Raw genomic sequence first — 22498 nt, 5'->3', positions numbered from 1 at the left:
CATAATTCGCATCCGTCGCAATGCGCCATATCGTCGTGCGGCGCTCCGCCGCATTCCCCGAACTTCCTCCTCGGGAAAAGGCGACAGATGAGCTCGCGATTCACTTGCACTTATTTTTCGATGGTAAAACTTATGCGGTGAAACACGGATTCGTTGTCCTTCTCCTAATCAGCTGTCGTTTTAATGTGAGGTCGATGAGCCCGGCTTCAGCAGCGAACACGCGGGTTGTTGTATCGATCACTTTGCGATGGCTGATTTTTTCGTCCCGAATCTCAGTTTTAATGCGATATTAAAACCGGCCACGACACGATACGAATTTTTAGAATGTTGGCTACTTAGTCAACATAAACTTTTCGGATAGTGAACTTCACGAATATTCACAAAGAACGGCTTTTTGCGGTTTTAAAGCAAGGCTAAAAATTCGTCCGCTTACCGTATCGTTTGGTTCTTAAGTGCTATCCTGATACCGTAAGTTTGGTACCAGGATAGCTGAAAATCAGAAGTAATTCATGTCATACAATGATAACCCAGTAAGTAATGGTAATTTATAATGTATTTATTTATAAGGGTATTACTTATGTTAGCTGCCAAATAAAAAGTTACAGCCGCTATCGAATATTAAGACTTTTTTATTCAATCTTATCAAATAAGTGTACTATTTTCGAATGAACTAGTATTCTCTTAACTTACGAGATATGATTTACTTTTCTATATCACCAAAGTTATCATTTATTCTATATTTTATATTATAGTAACTGTGGGAAAACCAGTTCCGGTGTATATTTTATTCGTGCATTGAAATAAAGTATTTATAAAAACACTCAAGTAGTGCAATCAAACGAAAAGGAAGATTGATTCGGCAAACGAAATAAATAAATGCAACCGAACAAATAAAGAAAAACGGCAAAATAAGACAGCAAAAAAAAAACAGCAGAAATAATTTGTGTGCACTTTTATTACTTCTATTTTCATCATAGAAGCAGATAATATTGCATCAAATTTATGCAAATAGATTCCTTTTTTAATTTAAAGTTGTACAATTAAATCAATCTATCATAATCGTAATCAATCAATCTCATTTAAAAACCCTTAAATCTATCATGTTACAAAGAAAGAATTGCGCAACAGCTGTCCATCTTATTTAATTGCTTAAACAATCCTTTTAATGCGTGTTAACGTTCGCTCGTTAACCATCGTTTATCCTTATACTACGGGGTGGTGTACATATTCGTTATTCGGCCACATGACCCTGGCGAAGCACTGTAGAAAATGCATTCACCTGATGGATAACTCAATCGGGAACGAACCTATCCCCTCGGATAATTACTCCATACATTGTGATTGACCAGCCTAGAATCCAAACTTTATTCGAAACGCAAACGAACGCAATAAAGCGTCGAAATCCTTTCACCTTTGTAGGGGCAATTTATAAGGCGCTCCGCCTTATAAATTATTACCTTAGTGTACCTTATTGTAACAATAAGGTTTTGTTTTCTAGCAAAGTAATAATGAATTTATCCATGGTATTAACTTCCGAGCTAGTAATGGAAACGAAACCATTAGAAACAATAGAAGAATTACGAAGAAGGATAGATACTTGATGACATTAGTATGTGTTCAATATGAAGCCTTTTTAGATGATTACACAGCGCGACATACCATCATTGAATATGTAGAACAATTTTAAAAAACAACACACTGGGTCCACTAGATCGAAATGTTTAACCACCGTGTAGTTTCTCGTGTATATTTTCTCAACCGTTCTTCGACCAGTATTACACTCAACGGTGATATGTACACGCAACTATTATGCCCAAATCTCATCATAAATGATTTCGGATATGTCTCACAAAAAGAACTTTCACAGCACGATACACGATTATGTATATTATTCATTCTTTTCTATCTTACATGCAAAATTCAATTTCCGATTCAAAGACACAAGGGCTGGCTGGACACAGCGAGACCGGGATACAAATGCCATCCGAACCGTCCCCCCATAGTGTGAAGATTGTTAAGCCAAGCAGAAGCTGCACAGAACGCGACTATCATGCGACCGATCGCGGCCGTATGCGGTTTTATCCTGTAAACATCCTGGCCGCAGATCCGTTACTGCGCAGCAACAGTTAAGTTTTAAAACTATTAATAGAGGAAACTATTCTCCATTCAATGTAACAAAAAAAACTTACCACTTTTTCAACAGCAACCTCCGATGGCTAACATAGTTTGAGTAGTTCTCCGGGTTGGGAATTCAACGGGAAGGTTCCTCAGTTTGCTGCGGTTAGCTATCCGCCGAACTGTCGACGAAGAAGCCGCTGCTGCTGCATCCGGAAGTTGGAAAAAAACACCCGGCAGGAAGTTGCAGTCCGGAAACATATTCCGGGTGTTGGGGCACATCAGCGCTCCTAACGCTGGCATCGGTGCACCTTTTTCTTCTTCTTATTTGGCCTGTTCAAGATTGAGCACGTCGTGTCGACATGGCCAAGTCTCCAATTAGTTTCCAGGAAACTCGGTCTAGGGCTGCAGTCCTTCATCCACGGCTGCATCCGAATTCCGACAGGTTAGACTCCACTTGATCCAGCCAACGAGCTCGCTGTGCTCCTCTACGCCTCGTGCCGAAAGAGTCGCTGACGAGCACCTTCTTGGTGGGGCATGAGTCCGGCATCCTCATCACGTGCCCCAGCCACCGTATCCTTCCGGCTTTGACTACCGTCAGGATATCAGCACCGCCAAACAGCTCAGCTAGCTCGTGGTTCATTCTCCTTCGCCACACGCCCTTCTCGCACACACCGCCAAAGATAGTCCTTAGCACCCGTCGTTCGAAAATGGCGAGTGCATTGGCGTCCTCTGTCAGCATAGTCCAAAACTCGTACCCGTAGAGGACTACCGGACGTATCAAGGTGCGGTAAATCGTGCATTTCTTGTGTTGTTGGAGTCTTCTGGATCGCAGAAGTTTGTGAAGTCCGTAATAGGCACGATTCCCCTGAACAATGCGGCTTCGGATTTCGCTGCTTAAGTTGTTGTCCGAAGTTACGATCGTACCAAGGTAGCAGAACTCCTCTACCACCTCGAGATCGTCGCCGTCAACTGATACTCTGCTTCCGAGTCGGGCTCTATCACGGTCAGAGCCTCCGGCAAGCAGGTATTCTGTCTTCGTCGCATTGATGCTCAATCCAATTCTATTGGCCTCGCGTTTCAGTCGGGTATACGCCTCGCACAACTCCACAGTTGTCCGTCCGATGATGTCGATGTCATCCGCGAAGCCAAGGAATAGGAGAGATCGGATGAAAATCGTGCCCCGGATGTCGAAGCCCGCGCTTCGCATGACACCCTCCAGAGCAATGTTGATCAATGTTCTGGTGCACCTTCTGATGTATTAAACAGCGCCTACACATTCTCCGGTACCTCCGGTAACAATCATCCGACCGAAAGTTGCACCGGCCTGGGAAAGAATCACTGCGCGACCGGACTTTTAAAAAAATATATTTCACCAACCGTACACGGCACGTACTGCACAATCACCTGAAATAAAAATTAATTAAAGCAATACATTTTTCACAACGAATTAAACCTAACGAAAGGAAAAAAAATTAATCACTTCCCTGCGGAATCACAATTCAGGAGCTAAATGTAAACAAACAACATACCTCCGATTGAATAAACACGCATTCCGTGTGTACAGGCCCCTAGCATGTTTGAAATGAAAAAATCTTTGTTTGGAACTCAATTTTACCTTTTTCCCAAAAATCGTAACGAGGTGTCACACAGGCTTTATCGCGGAATCGCAAAGACCCTTTATTAACTAACGGTAGAAGCGTTCCTAGGCTGTCAAATTAAAAACATAACGCTGTCAAACATTGACACTTGTTGTTTTGTTATGGTTTGGTGGAGGACGCAGTATTTCCCGCTTTTACTGCGATGTGCAGCAGTTGAGAACGTTATTAACAATTTTATTATTCTAGTATTTAATAGTGCCTTGAAGAAAATAATACTGTTGAAACAACTCATAAGCTGCTATTATAGCACAGTAGACTCGAACGTGTGTCGTATATGTATATTCTAATCGGTTTCTTAGGTAGTATTACTAGCAGCGGTGAAGGTAATCGTTGGTAGTCAGACAAATTGTATTTATTTATTTTATATTCCTATACCGACAGGATCTCGCCAAATATATTTTTATAACTAAGGCCTTATTTGAATGGAGTAAAGTGAAGTAAAAACCATGTTAAACAGCCAAGTAAAACACTGGCACACTGTATTCGACTGTAGATCGTCGGATTACGGTTCATCAAATTCGGACAGTCTACTAATATTTGCCCAGGATGGAGGACAATCGTTCGGTCTGCCCTTTGAAATGGATAAAACTACTACCATATTGGGCATAGAAGTGCACCAGCTTTACGAACAGTTGGTGTACAGTTTGTCCAAAACTGCACGAGAACGCATCCAAAAGCTGCAATTCTCCGATAGACAAACAACAAACCACATTCGTGTGCAACGACTAGAAATTACACGATTCTTACGTCTGGTTTTAGGTAACGCATCGTGCATGGAAGGGCAAGTAATAAGCGAAAGTATTGCGCTGGTCTTGGGTGCCCTGCCGGATTTGGTGGAGCCTCTCAAAAAGAACGGATGGAACAGTGTTTGTGACAAGGAAATCTGCGGATACCAAATTTACCACGGTGTGCTGGAATGGCGTTGGCTTCTGATGCTGATTCTTAAAGACGTGAAGGACTGCACCGTGACTGCGAATGACGAATTTCTAGTCGGACTGTTCGAAAACAGGCCACTGAAAACGTTCGGACGATTATATGGTGGAATGATGACCGATATGCTGAGTTTAGCTTACCATCTGTTCCGGATGTATGGGGCGGAAAATATTATCGCTAAAACTCCGTACACCTGTTACTGTACAAAGCTCATGTGGCTTGGCATGATGGTTTTGGCGGAAGCAACGAAGGAACGACTTGACTTCTGGATATGTTTTAACGAGAGCATGCCGTCAGCGGTGAAGGAAAGCAGCGATGGTTATCTGTTTAAGATATGGATTATGAATGCACTATCCAAATTCTTCGTACATAAGCCAACATTGGAAGGCGAAAAACCATCAGCGACACTGCTTTCCGGTAATATCGTAATGGATGATATCGTGAAAAACTTTTTAAAATCAAACGTAAAGGAAGTGCAAGTAAGAGAGTTTCTGATCCTGCTGAACCCGATCATTACCACACTATGGCCGGAACGATTTGAAATTGTGATCGCGGTTTGGGATTATTTTAGCGTTCGGCTTGACTCGTGTTTTATCGCGCAAAACGATTCTCTGGAAGCTATGAGTTGTGTCAGTCAATCTGTTGCTGGGTACATTGAACAAGCAAGCTTACTTGCAGCATCAGAAACGACACCCGTTAATTTAAATCTGCAACAGAAAAGCTTCCATCTGTTTCTCGTCATGCTAAGTAAGGTAATACGACACTGCACGACACAAGCGCTCAACAGAAAGGTGCAAATTATTTTCAATCGCATTTTCCTCAAACTCGGACCAAAAAAGTTTGAAAATATTACAGAGCAAGCTATATACAACCTCGGGTTGATGTTTCTTACAATGATCAGTGCTACAAGTTTTGAAACTGACTATCCGAGATTATCGAAACTAATTCAGATGATTCCATTGATATGTGGACCTACGAACTTCCCAATCGAAGCGAGAATCAAACGTATAGTAGTTGCTGCACAGGTTCACATGGCATTGCTAGTGTTATTTACCGGTTCGAGCTTCGATAAAACGGAGCACATTGTTTCATTTTTGCAAAGCATTGAAATACCCTACAGAAAGTACGGAAATAGGATGCAACCTGTACTAAAAATTATTGCCGAAGGCATGCAATTGATCTACGAAAAGGCTTTGTTGAAGAAATCGTTCAATCGGGGCGAAAAACATTTGATTGGCTCGTGGATCCTGAAATATCTGCGAAACCGATCGTCTGAGCGAAAGAGACAGAAGCTTCTCGAAGGTAATTATACGTCCGCTAATAACATATAACACATGTCATTTAAAACCTCTTTCTATCTTTCCAGTTATATTGGCCTCATTGAACTGTAAGGATGCGCCTTTGGATGATGAGTATTTCAACGCAGTGGATCAATACGTTATGCCGTTTGTGAAGGAAAAGTTTTCAAGTAAGGTCTCTCCATCATGCATTGCGCAAATAGCCGCCCATATGACTAGACAAAAATTGTTAAGTTATACTACGTTAGTTCATATTCCTTCGTTTTTTACTACCTACATCAACTGCCCAACCGCTTGTCCGGAGCAGGTGCTAGTTTACCTCAAAGAGTTATCCCAAAGTTCCAAATGTTTAACATTAATAGGAGAGAGTATAATCATCCAGCAGTGGTTGAAACTGGGATTTTATTTTGACCGCGAAAGCTTGCTAGATCTTACCCGCGCCGTTTATAGTTTAAAAGAATTCAGATTTTTATGCGAAATAGCAGAATATGACCTGTTCGAAAGTAACGCAATCCCAATGAAACTATTTTTTCTCTCGATTGCCAAACGCTATAAGGAATCGGATACTGTTACACAGATAGAAATGCAAAACAAGCTTCATAATTTGTTTCAGAATTTTGACGAATGGTTTTCTAAACCGGAAGGTATTATTAGAAGGCGCATACTTGCTGTGCTTGTGCTAGCATTGACCAAATGTCCGGATGTGTTTTACATACCGGGTAATTACAGCTGTTTATACAGTATAGCATTCCAGCATTTTTTTCTACCATGTTCCGTTCTTGCTGAGCGGGACATACAGCACGAATTCGTAGAAGAAATGGCAAGAATTTTTCACAATGTTATGGATATTATCGGTAACATGGACTATAGCGGTAATGAAACGATCGAAGATACTGCGTACAACATGATCAACAAATGGTTGCCGCATTTTGCCAAGCTTAAAAATCCTAACGACGCACTTAAACCTTTGATTCAATTTTTTTGTGGCCGCAACGAAGCGTTAGTGCTTTACACGATGCCCCGTTTTGTAACGATGTTTGTAGATCTTCAACGGTGTCTTCCTAAGCCGAATGCGCTTCCAATAATGCAGTTGCTAAAAAAGCTGATAGAAACTCTTGTAAGTAGGAAAAACTACGCAAAAATAGCACTTTTCATCCGTACAATGGGACTATCAATCACACAGCACGCGTTTATGTGCAATGCAATGCATTCTACCCGTGCGATTGCGATGGAAATTGTGTATGATTTGCTAAACAGCACCGAGGGCTCGTCAGATACGGTGAAACAAGAAATGGGCAGTGTTTTGGTTTCCTTCACCCACAAATACTTTTCCGTTTCGGCCGAATGTTACATTAACTTCATGTGCCGTCTTGTCGATCATAAGCCCAATTTTATACGTTCGATGATTGATTTAATGCGCTGTGACGTTTCCCAAGGTGAAATAACATGTGGTCAGCAAAAGGATAATATTCTGCAGAAGGCGTTAGAGTGTTTGGAGAATGCATTCAAAGAGAATAGACAAAGTATTGTTAAGCGATAGAGTATTACAAATTGTTCAATAAAAGAAAAAAATAGAAGGAAAAAAATTATATGTCTAGTTCATTCTGTGGAAGTAAAATATGTATATGCTTCAATGCGGCTTTAGGTCTACATTAAATTCGTACAATCAATCGCTTACTTCATCTGACTACGGATGTCTATAGAGTCAATTGTCCTTTTTTGTGGTTATTTTTCTGTTTATCATTAACACTCGATTACAAATTTTTAGATCTCAGTTTCTGGTTCGTTCTTTGCATATTGCCGTATTGAAATTAAATTCCGTACTGTCCTCCATTTTTGTGTTTGCCTATCAGCATTTGTTCAGGTCATGTGCCGTTAGTTAGATATTGTAAACTACGGTATTCGTTTTACATTTCTTCTAGAGGAAGGTTTTAGGTTTTGTCCTTTTTGTCGTCTTCATTTTACTAGTTTTTTGTCAGATAGTCAGCTTTTTACGTTGCCTGTGAAATTAATGTGAGCTTGTTTCACTTTTTTTATTATTAAATTTGATAACAGCAGTACGTGCAAATTGTACTTCACTAAACAAAAAAAAAAAACGGGTAATCCGATTTCTGGCTTCGATTTCCTAGCTCTTTCCAATGCTGCCTGTCTGAATATGTTATAAAATTTCTCAAGTAATTTTCTATTTCTAAAGCTTTTTCTATCGTTGAGGCTTCTTCCGATCTTACAGAAATATATACCTATTCCGCACTTTTCTTCTACTTAGCTACTGTCTGTGAATGTTATAGGGTTAGGATGTTCCTTAAGCGTCCTTATTTCTTGTACGTCTTTCGGTTTGTGTGTTTTGTTTGTTTTCCTGGCTATTGATTTTGTAAATTGTTTTGTAGCTCCCTGAAGATGGCTATCTTTTCAATGATTTAATTGCTAATTTAAATAGTGTGATCTGCTCATGCTCCAGGATCTTCCGATATATTTTTTCCAAATTTCATAAACTTGTTTTTGACTATATTGATGGGTAGTTTTTGATTGTCTATTTATTATGTACTATAAGTAGGACGACACGTATTATTACAAATTGCCTATTTCCTATTTTAACATTTCGAGACGCATTTTGCCCAGTTATAGTTCTTGTGATTTCTTTTCTATTTCTATAATTGTATGTATATCATGTTAATTATGTTTTGGTGTCTGTGCTTATCTTTTAGCGTGTTGCTTCTGTATAAAGAGTATAGACGATGATAGTACGTCATCTTGTTAAGACCGTTTGAAGTTGATTTTGTTTCATTTATTATTAAGTATGTCGCCTCGTCACCGTATTGTCGGGAAATATATTTTGTTTGTGTAATATTTATATTGTGCGCTTGTTAGGAAGCATGTTATTCATCTTTAGGCATCATTAATAATGTGATGGTTTTCCAAAATTTTTAAGCATATTTCGTATGTTAATGTCGTGTATGTCTTGTATAGCTCCATAAAGATTACTGGAGGCTAATGGTTTACGAGACTTATTGCTACCACGTAGTTGGATATTCAATCCTCACTACAGAGGAACGTGGTACGGATTTGAACGCTGGTCCTGTCGTATGAAGACCGGCGTCACTACCACCTCTACCTCAGGACCGGTCAACCAATACACGATGTTATACTGCCGTTATATTACAAAACCCAAAAATTTCCTTTTTAAACCTCTTCCCAGCTCTTCCGGTCTGGTTCAAATCCTCTGAGCTGAGATAGCGTGTTGTGTAGAAGCATCCTATGCGAAATGTCCGATTGCCTCTCACTGTGCAGAGATTACGAGGAGCGAAAATGATAGCTGTCAAATACGCAGCGTTTTGGCACAGTGTGACGCAGACAGTTTTCAGATCAATTGTTTTCTCGTTTCGTACACGGGCTCAGTTTTCCCAAGCACGCCTTGCCGTACACGAGTCGACAGTGTTTCCGCACGGTAATCAAGCGAGTTAGTTGTGTGTAAAGGTGTTTGCTGCGTGTCAAGTTGCCGGTGGAGAGAAGCATCGGTGGGTTAGTTTCATCATATGGTATAGTTTTATTACGCTTTCTCTGCTGTAAAATATCTAGTGGTATGCGGAATAGTTAGGTTTCCGTTGAACATGGCGTCTTTGAGTTGTGTGCATTCCAGAAGAGCGTATGTGGGCAGGGAAAGGATGTTCCGGATGACATTTTACTTCCATGTGCAATTCACAGGTATCGTGATTGAGAAAAATCTCTGCTAGAGATAGTTTTCCAAAACCAAATTGGAAAGGTGGTTTTGCTGCTGTGGTATATTCGGTCGTGTGTGAGTGGGTTAAAGTAACAGCAGTAATGCTGTTTTTTTAGTGCGTTTGCAGGCTTCGATTTGATCACTGCCAGGCTGTGCAGCTGCGTGTGAGTAAGCGCCACGCGTGTAAAGAAACAGTGTATGTGTGTGTGTGTATGCGTTGGGTGAATGTGTGAATGATTGGCGTGCAAAGAAGCTAGTTGAAGGAAAGCAGCGGTAGAGGGAAAAGCAAATACTTCTGCAGTCGAAAAGAAAAGTTTCAAAGTCTCAGTTGTGATAAGTGTGGTTTTGAACGTTACGGACAAAGGTACGCTTTTCGTGGGACGGACAGCATCATTCGTGGAACAAAGCAGGCCTGTTAAATTGTGATGAATCTCTTGTAACGATCGTGGCAAGTGACGGGTTTGGCATTTTGTGAACTGTTCCCTTGTGCGGAAGCACACTGTTGAATTTAGTGTAAACCATCGAGACAGGATTCAAATATTTGTGAAAATTTGTTGCGGCAATCAATTCTCGCCTATTTGCGTGCGTAAGACAGTTCACATACAGCCGCTTACTGAAGCGATGGTATTGGTAAAGATAAAAAAAAAAACACATAGTGGAAGATATTTAGAGAAAGTTCCAGTGAGATATCTACTTTCTACTAATATTCAAAGCAGGCCAACGATTGTTCCGCTTGTGATGTGATTTTTCTTTTATTATAATACCCACTAAACAGACACTACTCGCATGTTATGGGTGTGGATGTAATTTGACTGCCCAAAAACATGTGGTAATTTTGGTTTCGCTTGCTGCAAAAAGGAAGAACGTTTTGCAACTTTTCAAAGAATGTTTTGCTCACGTTCTTGATTTTATGCAGCACCTAAAGTCCCAATTACGCTGGTGGTAAATCCTTGGATAGTGCATTCGGTGCAAAAATTGTCAGATGTGCGCTTTTACCGTCGAGAAAGTGTGAAGATTTTAGCTATGATTCATCATCATCGGCATTTTGTCGGACTTGGGCGTAAGATGGCAACACACCACACAACCATAGCAAGCGTTGATGCATATTCCGCATCCACCGCTATGTGGTAGTGAAGTTGAGAGGCATGGCTATGTGTCTCACTGTATGCGTGTAGACCGTGTGCTGCTCTTCGTGTGTGTAAGCGCTCCCTGGCTGAAATGTGTGTTTCCACGATCGAAACGGTTTTCCTGATGAATTTCCATTTCCCGGCCGCATGCTATTGGAATGTGCCAAATTTTTTTTGTGTACCTATTTATGTTGCAGTAATTTTACGGTTTTTAATGATTAAACTGTGACCAGGATTCGGGTGGGTGTAAACAACAAAAACATTACTCCGACTATTACCAAAGTTTTAATAATTTAGATAAGTCATTCTAAATAAGACCTAGATTATTCAAAGTTAGATATACTTCTGCCATCAAGGCAAATTTGTATAGAAAAATCTCTTAGTTGTTTTTATTAATGTAATTTTATCAATAGTATTTTTCAATTAAAATTATCATTCTCCATGTATATACGTTGGTTTATGATTTAAGAAAGGATAAATTTATGACTCGCAATACTGCATTCCTTCATTGCCAAATGTTTTGTTTATGCTAGGCTAGCAGAACTTCACGCTAGCATTCTATTAATGCGGTGGAACCCAACGTCCAACGCTCTCTAAAGCAGTTGGCCAAATACTGCTTTAGTTAATCCTAGATGTATAGTATCTAATTTCAAACATTTACATGTGGGTTTTTTTATGACCGATTTCATTTGAAATCAACTAATGCTTAGGAGTAACGTTTTTTTAAAGAAAATATTAAAATAAAAACATAACAAAACAAGTAGGAGACCCCTTTACTAATGTGCATTATGTTATCTACTATTTTCTGCGTAATGCTATTTATAATTTTTGCAAACCGGCATGTTTCACCTTCCTATCGATGACTAACTCATTCACTTAAAGGCCCCGGGCCACGCGAGATTCCGAACTGTTGAAATCGATATGAAACTGTCAAAAAATTTCGAAATTGTGTATTTAACTTTTGTTTCATTTGTTCCTCGTGTAGGTAGCCAGCATACGCGCCAGGTTCTCAAAAAGCGATTTCAAAGCGAGGAAATTTCACAAACACTTATGAGAACCTTAAATTCTCATGTTGCAATCCCTTGTGGCCCTCGGTCTTGACATTCTTTACAGAATTATTATCTTATAGAAAATTACTTAGATAAACGTGTTTTCTTTATCTATTTTGGTGATTTTTTAAAGAATTAATTGTATTGGAAAGTATCAATTAACATTTCCCAAAGCATCATTTTTCGACTCAACACACTCCAAGGTAACACGATTCATCAGCCAGTTGACTGAAACTGAGCCGATAAATCGGAAGTTCTGGTCCGGGAATAAAAACGTGCACGCATGCTATGCACCACAGCTCCATCATCTGCACGGGAAATAAGCGTGTTTGGTTCGGGAAATGAGGTAGAAGCAATGCTTGAAAAATAACATCTACTTACATACACATTTCGCTTAGACGTTTGTTGATTTGTGGCAGCAAAAAACCTGCCTGAGCAGAAGGAATAGGAGTTTGATTTTAATCACACACGAACGATTGCTTTCGTTGATTTGAAACAGTTTGATAGGGGTAGGGCTTGTGTTTAATTTTTTTTTTCTAATATCATCAAGCAATTTCACACCTTTTTTTATTTCACTACCAAAATAAGATGGAATAACTGTTTACTTACCGTTTAAGATTGATGCACGTGTGGCCACGGGGGGTGTTCGACTCGATGTCGCATAATTACGTCCAAATTTGTTGCGATATTTTCTGTTTCTAATTAATTCTTTTGTGTCATCCAATAATGTTGCCTGCTATTTAGGGACTCCAACGCCGCCCAAAGAAGCGGAAGTATAGACCAGAATTGGGATCCATACTTTTATGTAACGACAGAAAAGAAAAGTACCCCAAAGAATGTTGAAACAGTTGGGTGGCACAATTTGTTGAATATGTTGTTACGATCAGAACATCCAAAATCTCGCTCTCTGCCCAATTGATGGCTCTGCAATTGATTTCTTTCGGGGCAGAAATCGTGAAGTATGCTTAAAAAGGAACGGTACGCTACACACCGCGTTGTTTGCCTAATTATCTAAATAGAACGGGATATCTGCTTTTCCAGATCGGTGTGTAAGGAAGCCACTGGTAAGACTTTCTGGTGCAGTAATGATTGAGTTTAAATTTAGACCAGTAATGCCAGGACCCCAAACACTTCCTTTCCACCGCCACTTCGAGCTACTGCTTTCTTGAGGGGGGCTTCCATATGGCTTGTTGTTGTGGCCCCCTTATAGTGTGTGCCGCATTTTGGTTTCGGTTTCGGTATGATAGACAATATCATCGTATACATACCGTTAGCAATAGCACCCGCCCCAGCCCCACACACTGGCAAACGAACGGGATGCGAATGCTCCGCTATTTTGGCAATCGATGTTGTGGAAGGTGAGCATACTACTTTTGCGGTCGTCCGGCAGACAGGCACCGATCGCACGGTATATAGTCGTTGATGATGATGTTCGTACGGGTGAAAATTTTCGTACGAAACATGTAAGGGCTGTTTCACTTGATTCTGACACATACTTTACTGACTTGGCACTACTGCTGATGAATTTGATAATGAGTTCTTTTTTAGATTATTCAATTCAATAGTGTCTTACGCCTCGCTGTAAGATAGTTTAAAAATATTCGCCTCAATTATTTTATTTATAATTAAATTAATTTATAATTATGCCATATTGCCAACACCGCTCATGATTCAATTAAAGATTAAAGGAATTTCTTCCTTATTCTTTGCCTTATGCCGGGCAAACTCGGTAATTTAGAATAGCTTAGGTTGTATAAACCATTAGAGCTTAACCGACTTCATTTGGAAAATTATTAAATAAAAATATATAAAGCAAAATGAACTTTTAATTAGATGAAAAGTAAACTTATAAGATACCAGGCATAGAAATTGCATTAAAATTAGAAAGGTAATGAAATTGAAAAGGAAAAAACGTTGAATCAATTGTATCAATCGCTTTCGGTAGCCTTTATTGGCATTTGGTGGAAAAGCTACTTTTTATGGATGGAAAGTTTGTCTTTTATTACATTTATTTATAACAATTAACGGCTTGACTTGTTGGCACTTCATCGTGTTTTTGTGGTTTACAAAATTTCTGTTCTTTTCTTTTATTTCTACAGTAGATAACCACCACCCAAAGGGGCAATGTTTATAGATCGAGTTTTATTAAGCTTTCCATTCGCAAAATTTACAGTCAGCATATCGTAAAGCCGCACGACAGATACACGCGGGCCAGCGATGATAGTTGTTTGCAATTTTACTTTTGTACCTGAGACACCTGGTAACAATGCTAACTGGCGACGGAAAGAGTTGGGCTTTTGTTGGCTAATTTAGAGTAGGTCAACCGGAACATAAGACGATTTAAAAAAAAAGTGGTTATTGTCGTTTGAAAAGGCATAAAAAAAAATCTGAGAAGACATAAAAACAGGTGGATGTAACGATTGTTTTGTAACCATTTTTATCATCCTATTTGCAGTATATCTGTGTGCAATACGATGTCATCAATTTTACTTATTTGTTAGATTATTTTTCGTCTAGTTCTTAGTTTTTCATTCGACCATAATGTAATATGTATTGCATTGATGCGCGCGTGGGAGATGCATTTGCGGGCGGATGCATCCGACTGTAGAAATCATATGACTCAATACCTGAAACCGGTACCATTTCCTGTAGGGCTTGGCGTACCATGCACGGCGGTACCCCTGACGAAATATGGAAGGGTTGATCTGACGGAGGAGTGTTGCTTCCACCAAATGCATTGTTGCATACATAAGTTTAAATGTGTTTGTTTGTTTGCTTTTTTTTATTTTTTTCCGATTATTTTTTTTTTGTGATTTCAAGTTATAAATTAAATCGCAAAACCAAATGCAACCAAACGCACAATCTGGGAAAAATATAAATGGATTGCTAACGCATTTTGTTTGATGCTTGCGAGAATTGCAACCGTGTATGGGAGCGGTTCTTGTTATGATACCTTTTAGAGGTAGGAGCGTCTCGTCCTATAAAACATGTGCCTTTACAAATTAATGTCATGGAACATTTGGTTGATTGCACACAGCCCTCGTACCTGTTCGAACGCAGGCTATATAAGGGATCATAATGTATGCCCTCGGCACATTGCAGATAGCAGTACCTAAAATGTGACTCATCGGCTGATCGATCAGCTGCGCTGTCTACTCAAACGATTGATCAAATTTTACTTGGTTTTAATGCAAATTAGTGTAATTTGCATTAAAGTGTAAGAAAATACAATTTTCTTCTTTAGAAGGGAGATTTATTAGCGAACTCACTCAATAAATGTATGGAGATGAATTATTATTTAGTATATAATGGTATTTTCTGTATATTTGGTACATATTTGTTAAAACTTATCAATTCAATAACATTTGTGTTCTATGTAAGCATTTTGATTCGAAGCTCAATATATTTCGGATCTTCTTGGCTCTTCTACCTGAAAACGAATTACAATTTTATTTACACCTTTTTACTATATCACACTAATATTAATACCTATCATAAATTTGAACTATAATAACATATTTATGTAATACTGTTTGCATACTCATGGGCGCAACCCATTTAACAATTTTTGTTCGTTTTTGCAAAAGCAATTTTTTTTAACTAAATGCAACTATCTATCATGCAGAACTTGGGAGCTGGTAATGTTAACGATATACGTTTACAATTGACATTACATTCATCACTGGAATGTAGAAAATGTAGAAAGTCGTCTTGGCACCAGGAAGAGTTGCATTCGCGAGGCGCGCTATAATAGGCGATCAGGAAGTGGACACAACAGTCGTGAATGAATTATCATTTAACGAAAGGGATTGATGACGCAAAAGCATAGGAGTGTCCTGCATGTATAGCAAAAGATGAAAGTGAGTTGCTGACGGAGCCATCGAGTGCTTGAGCGGTGTGTTAGTAGTGTATTGGCAAACAGTCGATAAACAATTTGTCTTGATGGTTTAAGCTGTGGTACAGATACAGATGGATGGATGAGTGTACCGGACAATAGACCATACGATCTACCTCATTAATCATCTTATCTGTCACTGTTGTAAAGTATTTGAAGAAATTATTTGCTCCTTGGAATTAATTATTCCAAAAACTATGAAAAGGAAAGTCAAATAATTGTATAAGCTAGCTGCCGTACATGTGGAGGCATACAGAGACAAGTGAAAGCAAAGTTTGCATAGTTCGACACAGCAATTGGTTGTTGAATATAATCACCGCTGCGAAGAAGAAACTTGAAATCACAGCAAAACAAAACGAAAGACTAACGAATGCCAATACGATCGGAGACAGCCTCCGCAGTCGTAAATATTTATTCCAAATATTTTATTCCGTATCTAACACTCTGCCTTTGCGCCGCTGTGTGTCCCAGTGCAGACGTTTGGACGTTAAAGATCTCCCTTTCCTTGAAGAAAACCGGATTATTAACCGGCCTAAAGAATACAAACGTTTGCATATGAAGATGTGCGATTAGAATGAATGGGAGATGTGGCGATAGATTGATTGAATTAACATTTCCAGAAGCTTCATATCCGCCTAAATAAAAAAATTTGCGGTCGATATAAACTATAATTGCGGTCGATAACAAGGAACACTGCTCAAGCTTTAACAAGTTTACTAGAAAGTGAGCATGTAAAAGATTTTTTTTTTACTAAAAAACTGTGTAATTATTCAGTTGCCCCACATTGTTGCTGTTGTGTTGTAGTAACCGTACCGATAGAATACTTGTATGCTTCTATGCGTTTCTCTGTTTAAGAATTATTTTAAATTGGCTGCTCTAAATTCATGCGTCTGCGTTCTGCATGAGCTGGCCCGCCATCAGTATGCTACAGCACCTAACGACTGAGGTGTGGTGTGCATGCAGGCAGCAGGTTCTTTATTTTTGCATTCCCTCGGTTAGCGTTGCGTCGTACTAAAAATGTCAAGAGCAAAAGTAGAACATTCTTCCAAACGTTCTATCTCGGCCGATTCATGCGAGACACGGGAACAAAAGTAAGTGCCGGTTTTAGCATGCTGGGTTCAGTGCTCGTTATAGATGATTACTTTCGTAACAGCGGGAGAACATCTACTTGATCGCGCTTAACCATCGACTAAAAGCATATGGTAGTGTTGGATTCGGAGCTATACGTATTTGTTTGGTTCGGGTTTCGATGAGCGGATAAAATTTAAATGTTAAGAAACACTTCTTCTCCCGTGTTCTACCTTTACTGATTAGTTAAATACAATTTCCCAACAATAATATTTGTCCCTTTTGTTTCGTTTTAGTACCGTACACGATAGTTGAACAATGGCCGTCAACGTTTATTCGACCAACGTCACGACAGACAATCTCTCGCGGCATGATATGCTGTCGTGGGTGAACGATTGTCTGCGATCCCAGTTTACCAAGATCGAGGAACTGTGCACCGGCGCAGCTTATTGCCAGTATATGGATATGCTATTTCCCGGATCCGTACCAATGAAGCGTGTGAAATTTCGCACCAACCTCGAGCACGAATACATCCAAAACTTCAAAATCCTGCAGGCCGCTTTCAAGAAGATGAACGTCGATAAGGTATGATCCGATAAGGGGCGAGGACAATGGTGATATTTTGAAAATTTGTACTCAAATGATATCGTCTGTATAGTCGATATCATTTATCTGTATAGTATGATATCGTCGAATAGGGCGAAATACTAAATACCAAGGAGATAAAAAATAAGGGTTTTTTAAAGAATAACTCACATGCTGTGACGTTAAAATTCTGATCTGTTCCAAGAAATTGGCAACCGCGTATGTGGGATTACCGTAAGAATTGACAACCAGTTTCCAAATAATTCTGTGATGCACGCACCACCATTAGGGCAGCAGTGTGTACGTAAACGTTTGAAAGCTAATGATGATAAGCGTGGTATTTAGCTTGATCACGTTTTTTTTGTTTTTTGGCTCCCTAAGCATCGAAGACAATCGAACAACAACGTTGTGACAGAATGAATCTTTGGGAAAATAGCGTATCTCTTACTCTCATCTATTCCATCCGTTCCTCATTTCCCTTTCCTGTGTTGTAACCTAGGTCATCCCGGTGGACAAGCTGATCAAGGGCCGTTTTCAGGATAATTTCGAGTTTTTACAGTGGTTCAAAAAATTCTTCGATGCAAACTACGACGGCCGGGAGTACGATGCGCTGGAAGCACGCGGCGGCATCATGCTTGGTCAGGGAGCGATACAGAACGAGCTGGGTGTTGGTGAACTGCCGACCACCCGAATTCACACCAGACCAGCTGCGTCCGCCAACCGCGGGACGATCGGTACAGTAGTATACATGATTACAACAAAAAAGAAGCTATCTCTGGACAAAAGAAAAACAATCCCCATTCCTTCTATTCCTTATATTCTTAAACAAAAACTTCTCTGCTCCAAAATGTTGTTCATTCGTTTTCGATCATTAGTTGTTGTCAGTTAGTTTCTATGTTTCTGACTCAGTTGCGTTCATTGCTGACTACCAGCGTTTATGTGTTTGCATCGGTAAAGAAACATGACGCTGCTGGTGCAAACAATTAGTAAAAGCGAATACTATTTTAAGTTATCATAAATTGAACGAATATCAGTATTTCTTAAAATTAGTGAAGCCTGATAAGAGAACTTTATTTTAGGAAAAAATTATATCCGTTCAACTTATTCAGTTGTACACAATTCATGTGAGGGAAAGAGAAGATTGTAATAAGATGTCTCAACCAGCTTAAATCTAATGTACATTGCAAACAACGTGTAACAAAGTCGCGCGTGCATCACTTACACAGGTTATCAGAGGTTAATGTGTGAACATTCGGAACATTGATTTATCATATGATTTGTACACGCATTTTGGGGGGGTTTGTTAGGAAATCCATAAGGATACGGTGTATTTATTATGTGGCATTTACAAAACAAGCTGTTTTTACACTGTGACATGTATGCGTGTGCCTGCACATTGGGTAAAATATTATTATGGTGAGAAATGTGAAGCCATTTTTGCACCAAAATTATGTTTTTGTTGGTTTATCTCTCGCGTTGCTGATTGCTTTTCGGTTTCTCGTTCATTTTTCACATTACTATTCCGTTCAAAAATGGTGGCAGGTCATCGAATTATAATAAGTTGTCATCCTCTAATTTAATTTTTTTCTTTTTTCATTTTTAGATTATTCCAATCGATAAACTAATTAAGGGTCGCTTCCAAGATAACTTTGAATTTTTGCAATGGTTCAAAAAATTCTTCGACGCAAACTATGATGGTAGAGAGTATGATGCTTTATTAGCGCGCGATAACCTACCGATGGGTTTGGGTTCCGGTGCAGGTGCACCGAAAGGTAACGGCGTGTCAGCCGTTGCCCCGCCGCGTAAAATGGCAATCGGCACTACGGCACCACGTGCTGGAATCAAACCGAGTATGTTGCCTTCCTACTATACTTACCTATTTACATTTACAAAGCATATAGTCCTCTACCTAATTTAACGCCCTAGCCATCGCTCCAATTCGTTAAACGATTTCCTCACTTTCCTTTTTCAATCTTAGGATACTAATACAATATTAGTAATTAATTGTTGGCGCCTAATTGCAATGTCCACACATCATAACATTACTTATCACATTCGATCTCACTTTCACTCTGTCAAGAGGTTATCTATAATGGTGCTTACAATGTTCTTTAACAATATTCAATCGCATTTCAGTAATATCAAGCGTGTTTGTTTGTGAACCTATAAGTGCAATCTTGTCCGATTATGTTGGACCTTAAATTTCTAGTATTTATCTTCGCTTTGGCAATTACCAATGTTAAGCATAGCGATTATAACAAATTTTAAAGAAGAAAAAAATTGATAGAATCGGTAAAGATAATTTCTTTGATGACAAATTAAAATTGTTAGAACATGTGTTATTAATCTGCCTGTGCTAAAAAGTGAAAATTTATTGTTTTCTTTGGATTCCACCTGTAAAATCGATGTGATTTTTTGAATGCATGATTACAGAAAAAAAAAGAATAATTTGAAGGGATTTGTATGCTTCAAAAAGAGACAAAATATGTTACCCTGGTTGGCAAAATTGATAAAATTTCGTATTAACAATAAACTTGCCGAAATACCAGACAACATATTAAATCAGTGTAGGAATGATTGATTATCCTCTTACATTTATGTATATTTTATATATTCAAGTTTTTTGAGTTTTTTTCGCACATTGTAATTCGTTTCATATTCATACGCTGCTTCTCGCAACTGTATTTGAATTAAATCTGCATTTTATTTATTTATAATTAATTATGACGGTCCAGTGCCGTATTGTTATTAAATCTGCATGTTACAGGTTATTTTTGAGATACGATACAAAACCAAGGATGCTTTATATACTATGTAAATATCTACAAAACAGCTACTGTGTATAGTCAAACATTTACTTTTTTTTCGGGTCTAGACAACACTGACCTTTATGATACAGGGTGGTTTATCTGTTGATAATGTGAAATCATCCATGGTTTTGGTAAACACCTCAGATGCTTGATGTAGACATCTTTTTTTACTACAATGCTATTAGATGATATTGTAATCGAATCAGATGTGATTGTACATTGCCTTGTAACGCGCGCACTTTCGCAACATATTGGACCTCAAAGCAAGACTTTGTGCTTTACAATAAAAGGGTTGTTTACCATGTCACCTGAAGCTATTACATAGTCACCTAGTCTAGTCTATCGTTTCATCTCAAGTATTTACCAAAATCATTATTGCTTTTACAATTTTCACATCAAGTAAAAATTATGTAATTTAGCAATACGGCCGGGCCGTCCTTTATGAATAAAAAAAAAAAAATATGTAACCGAGTATGCCCGGGATAAGGCACGGAATAAGAAGGAAATGCCTTATCAATATGATTATAGAATTTGTTCAACACAAGCGGTGTGAACAATACGGCACTGGACCGTCAAAATTAATTATAAATAAATAAAAAAATATGTAGGGCAAATCGAAATAGAATTTAACCATATTTTATCATCTTTCTCTGGAGCTGTACAGATAAACCTTTTCAGCATCTAACTTGTAGGAAATTTTGTTTGTGGGATAATGCTTGCTTTGTAAACCGTCACTACTAATAATAATCATGTTGATATTGGTTTTTATCTGATTAAGTGTATCATAAAATATCTTATATGGCGTATTTTACGGTAATTATGATGTGTGTACAGAATTTCGAATGAGTTTAAAAATATGAAAAAAGACGATCTTCTTTCCCGTGATTAATCCATTGTACAAAAATCTATAAAAGCATGCGCTAATGTAATGTATGAGCAACAATTTTGTTTCACTGTGCAACACAGAAAAGCAGCAAATCCTTCTAATACTCCTAGTTTTCTTTCGTTTCACCGTGCATATTGGAGTAGAGTAGTTTTTTTTTCTGGAACAGCTGGAAGACTTTAACACCTCTTTGAACAGTAGTGCAATATATTGACTGTATGTTTTTTTCTTTTCCATTTTATTTCTGCTTCTTATCTTTCGAACGTTGTCAATTTCCCAACCTAACACACACTGATGACGTATCGACACCTTCCCACGTTACACACATTTACAATAATGATGAATGTCCCTGTTGTTGACTGCGACGCAACATGTCCATCCATCGTGACGTACATCCATGTCGGTACTCCCTAACAATATGGTACTCTATCAACGGAATCCTGCATGTTACCGAATAACGCACTTCCCGACACAAATCCATTCCTATCCCGTAATCATCGTGTATTCGGCCCATCCGTGATGCTAACTATGATCACACACACACACACACACATACACACACACACATACCCGCGTACACACATACATACTGTTGCAAATACACATAAACATATCTAACGTTATCCAGTGTCCAAAGTTGCACCCACCCGACAGATGGTGCAGAGCCCGCCAGGCCGAATTGGAGGTGGCGTCAATGTAAATACGAGCAAATCGTCCTCCCAGAATAGTGTGACAAATCAACAGATTGAGGAACTTACCGCACAAATGAATGATATGAGACTAAACTTTGAAGGCCTGGAAAAGGAGCGCGATTTCTATTTCAGTAAATTGAGGGACATCGAAATTCTGTAAGTTTTTTTTTTGCAACGGTTGAACGCGTTGAACGGATGACTCGATAGAAGCTAATTTTATGTACTTTTCCTTCCTTTTTTTCAGTTGTCAAGATGATGAACAAAGCCAGAGTCCTTTCGTTCAAAAAATTCTAGAGATCCTTTACGCGACGGAGGTACATTAGCGCCGAGCTTTCAAAGCTTGTCAGTCTTTTGGCGTTTCTAATGTTTTGTTTTGTTTTTCTTTCAATCCTTGTTTAGGATGGTTTTGCGCCACCAGATGAAATACCGCCGGAAGAAGAGGAATATTAAACTCGGAGTCGGTTCGTGCGCGGCCGCTCGTCAAATAATTGCTCCAGCAGGCAGAAGATATGATCGCTTTCGCTAATGTAGTTCATTTGCGCCGTTAGTGATCATTCGATTGAAACGAAGTGTAGAGACGGAAAAAGATCATAGAAAAATAAGAAAAAACGAATGAACGTAACATGCTGATGCAGTGGTGTGCTGCATCCCAAAGGAAATACGC

General features: G+C 38.9%; 2 protein-coding genes across 5 annotated transcripts; both read left to right on the top strand.

Moving 5' to 3' along the window:
* The first annotated feature begins 4222 nt into the window (after window positions 1-4222).
* On the top strand, window positions 4223-7547 carry LOC126560763 (protein MMS22-like). The gene is made up of 2 exons (XM_050216717.1): window positions 4223-6011; window positions 6076-7547. Exons 1-2 carry the CDS (start codon window positions 4223-4225, stop codon window positions 7545-7547), a joined length of 3261 nt encoding a protein of 1086 aa, XP_050072674.1.
* Window positions 7548-17169: 9622 nt separating this feature from the next.
* LOC126562759 (microtubule-associated protein RP/EB family member 1) lies at window positions 17170-22284 on the top strand. Of its 4 annotated transcripts, none has more exons than XM_050219339.1 (5): window positions 17170-17449; window positions 19053-19299; window positions 21780-21990; window positions 22079-22148; window positions 22234-22284. In XM_050219339.1, the coding sequence occupies exons 1-5, from the start codon at window positions 17183-17185 to the stop codon at window positions 22282-22284; spliced, it is 846 nt and encodes a 281-aa protein (XP_050075296.1). In that variant the 5' UTR covers window positions 17170-17182. The 4 variants fall into 4 exon arrangements, with proteins under 4 accessions (XP_050075296.1, XP_050075295.1, XP_050075298.1 ...); XM_050219338.1 differs by having other exon boundaries at window positions 21771-21990; XM_050219341.1 differs by lacking the exon at window positions 19053-19299 and adding an exon at window positions 17949-18183.
* Window positions 22285-22498: the final 214 nt, after the last annotated feature.

The sequence above is a fragment of the Anopheles maculipalpis genome, chromosome 3RL (assembly GCF_943734695.1).
Source record: "Anopheles maculipalpis chromosome 3RL, idAnoMacuDA_375_x, whole genome shotgun sequence".
NCBI lineage: Eukaryota > Metazoa > Arthropoda > Insecta > Diptera > Culicidae > Anopheles > Anopheles maculipalpis.
This window is presented reverse-complemented; position numbering and strand designations above follow the sequence as displayed.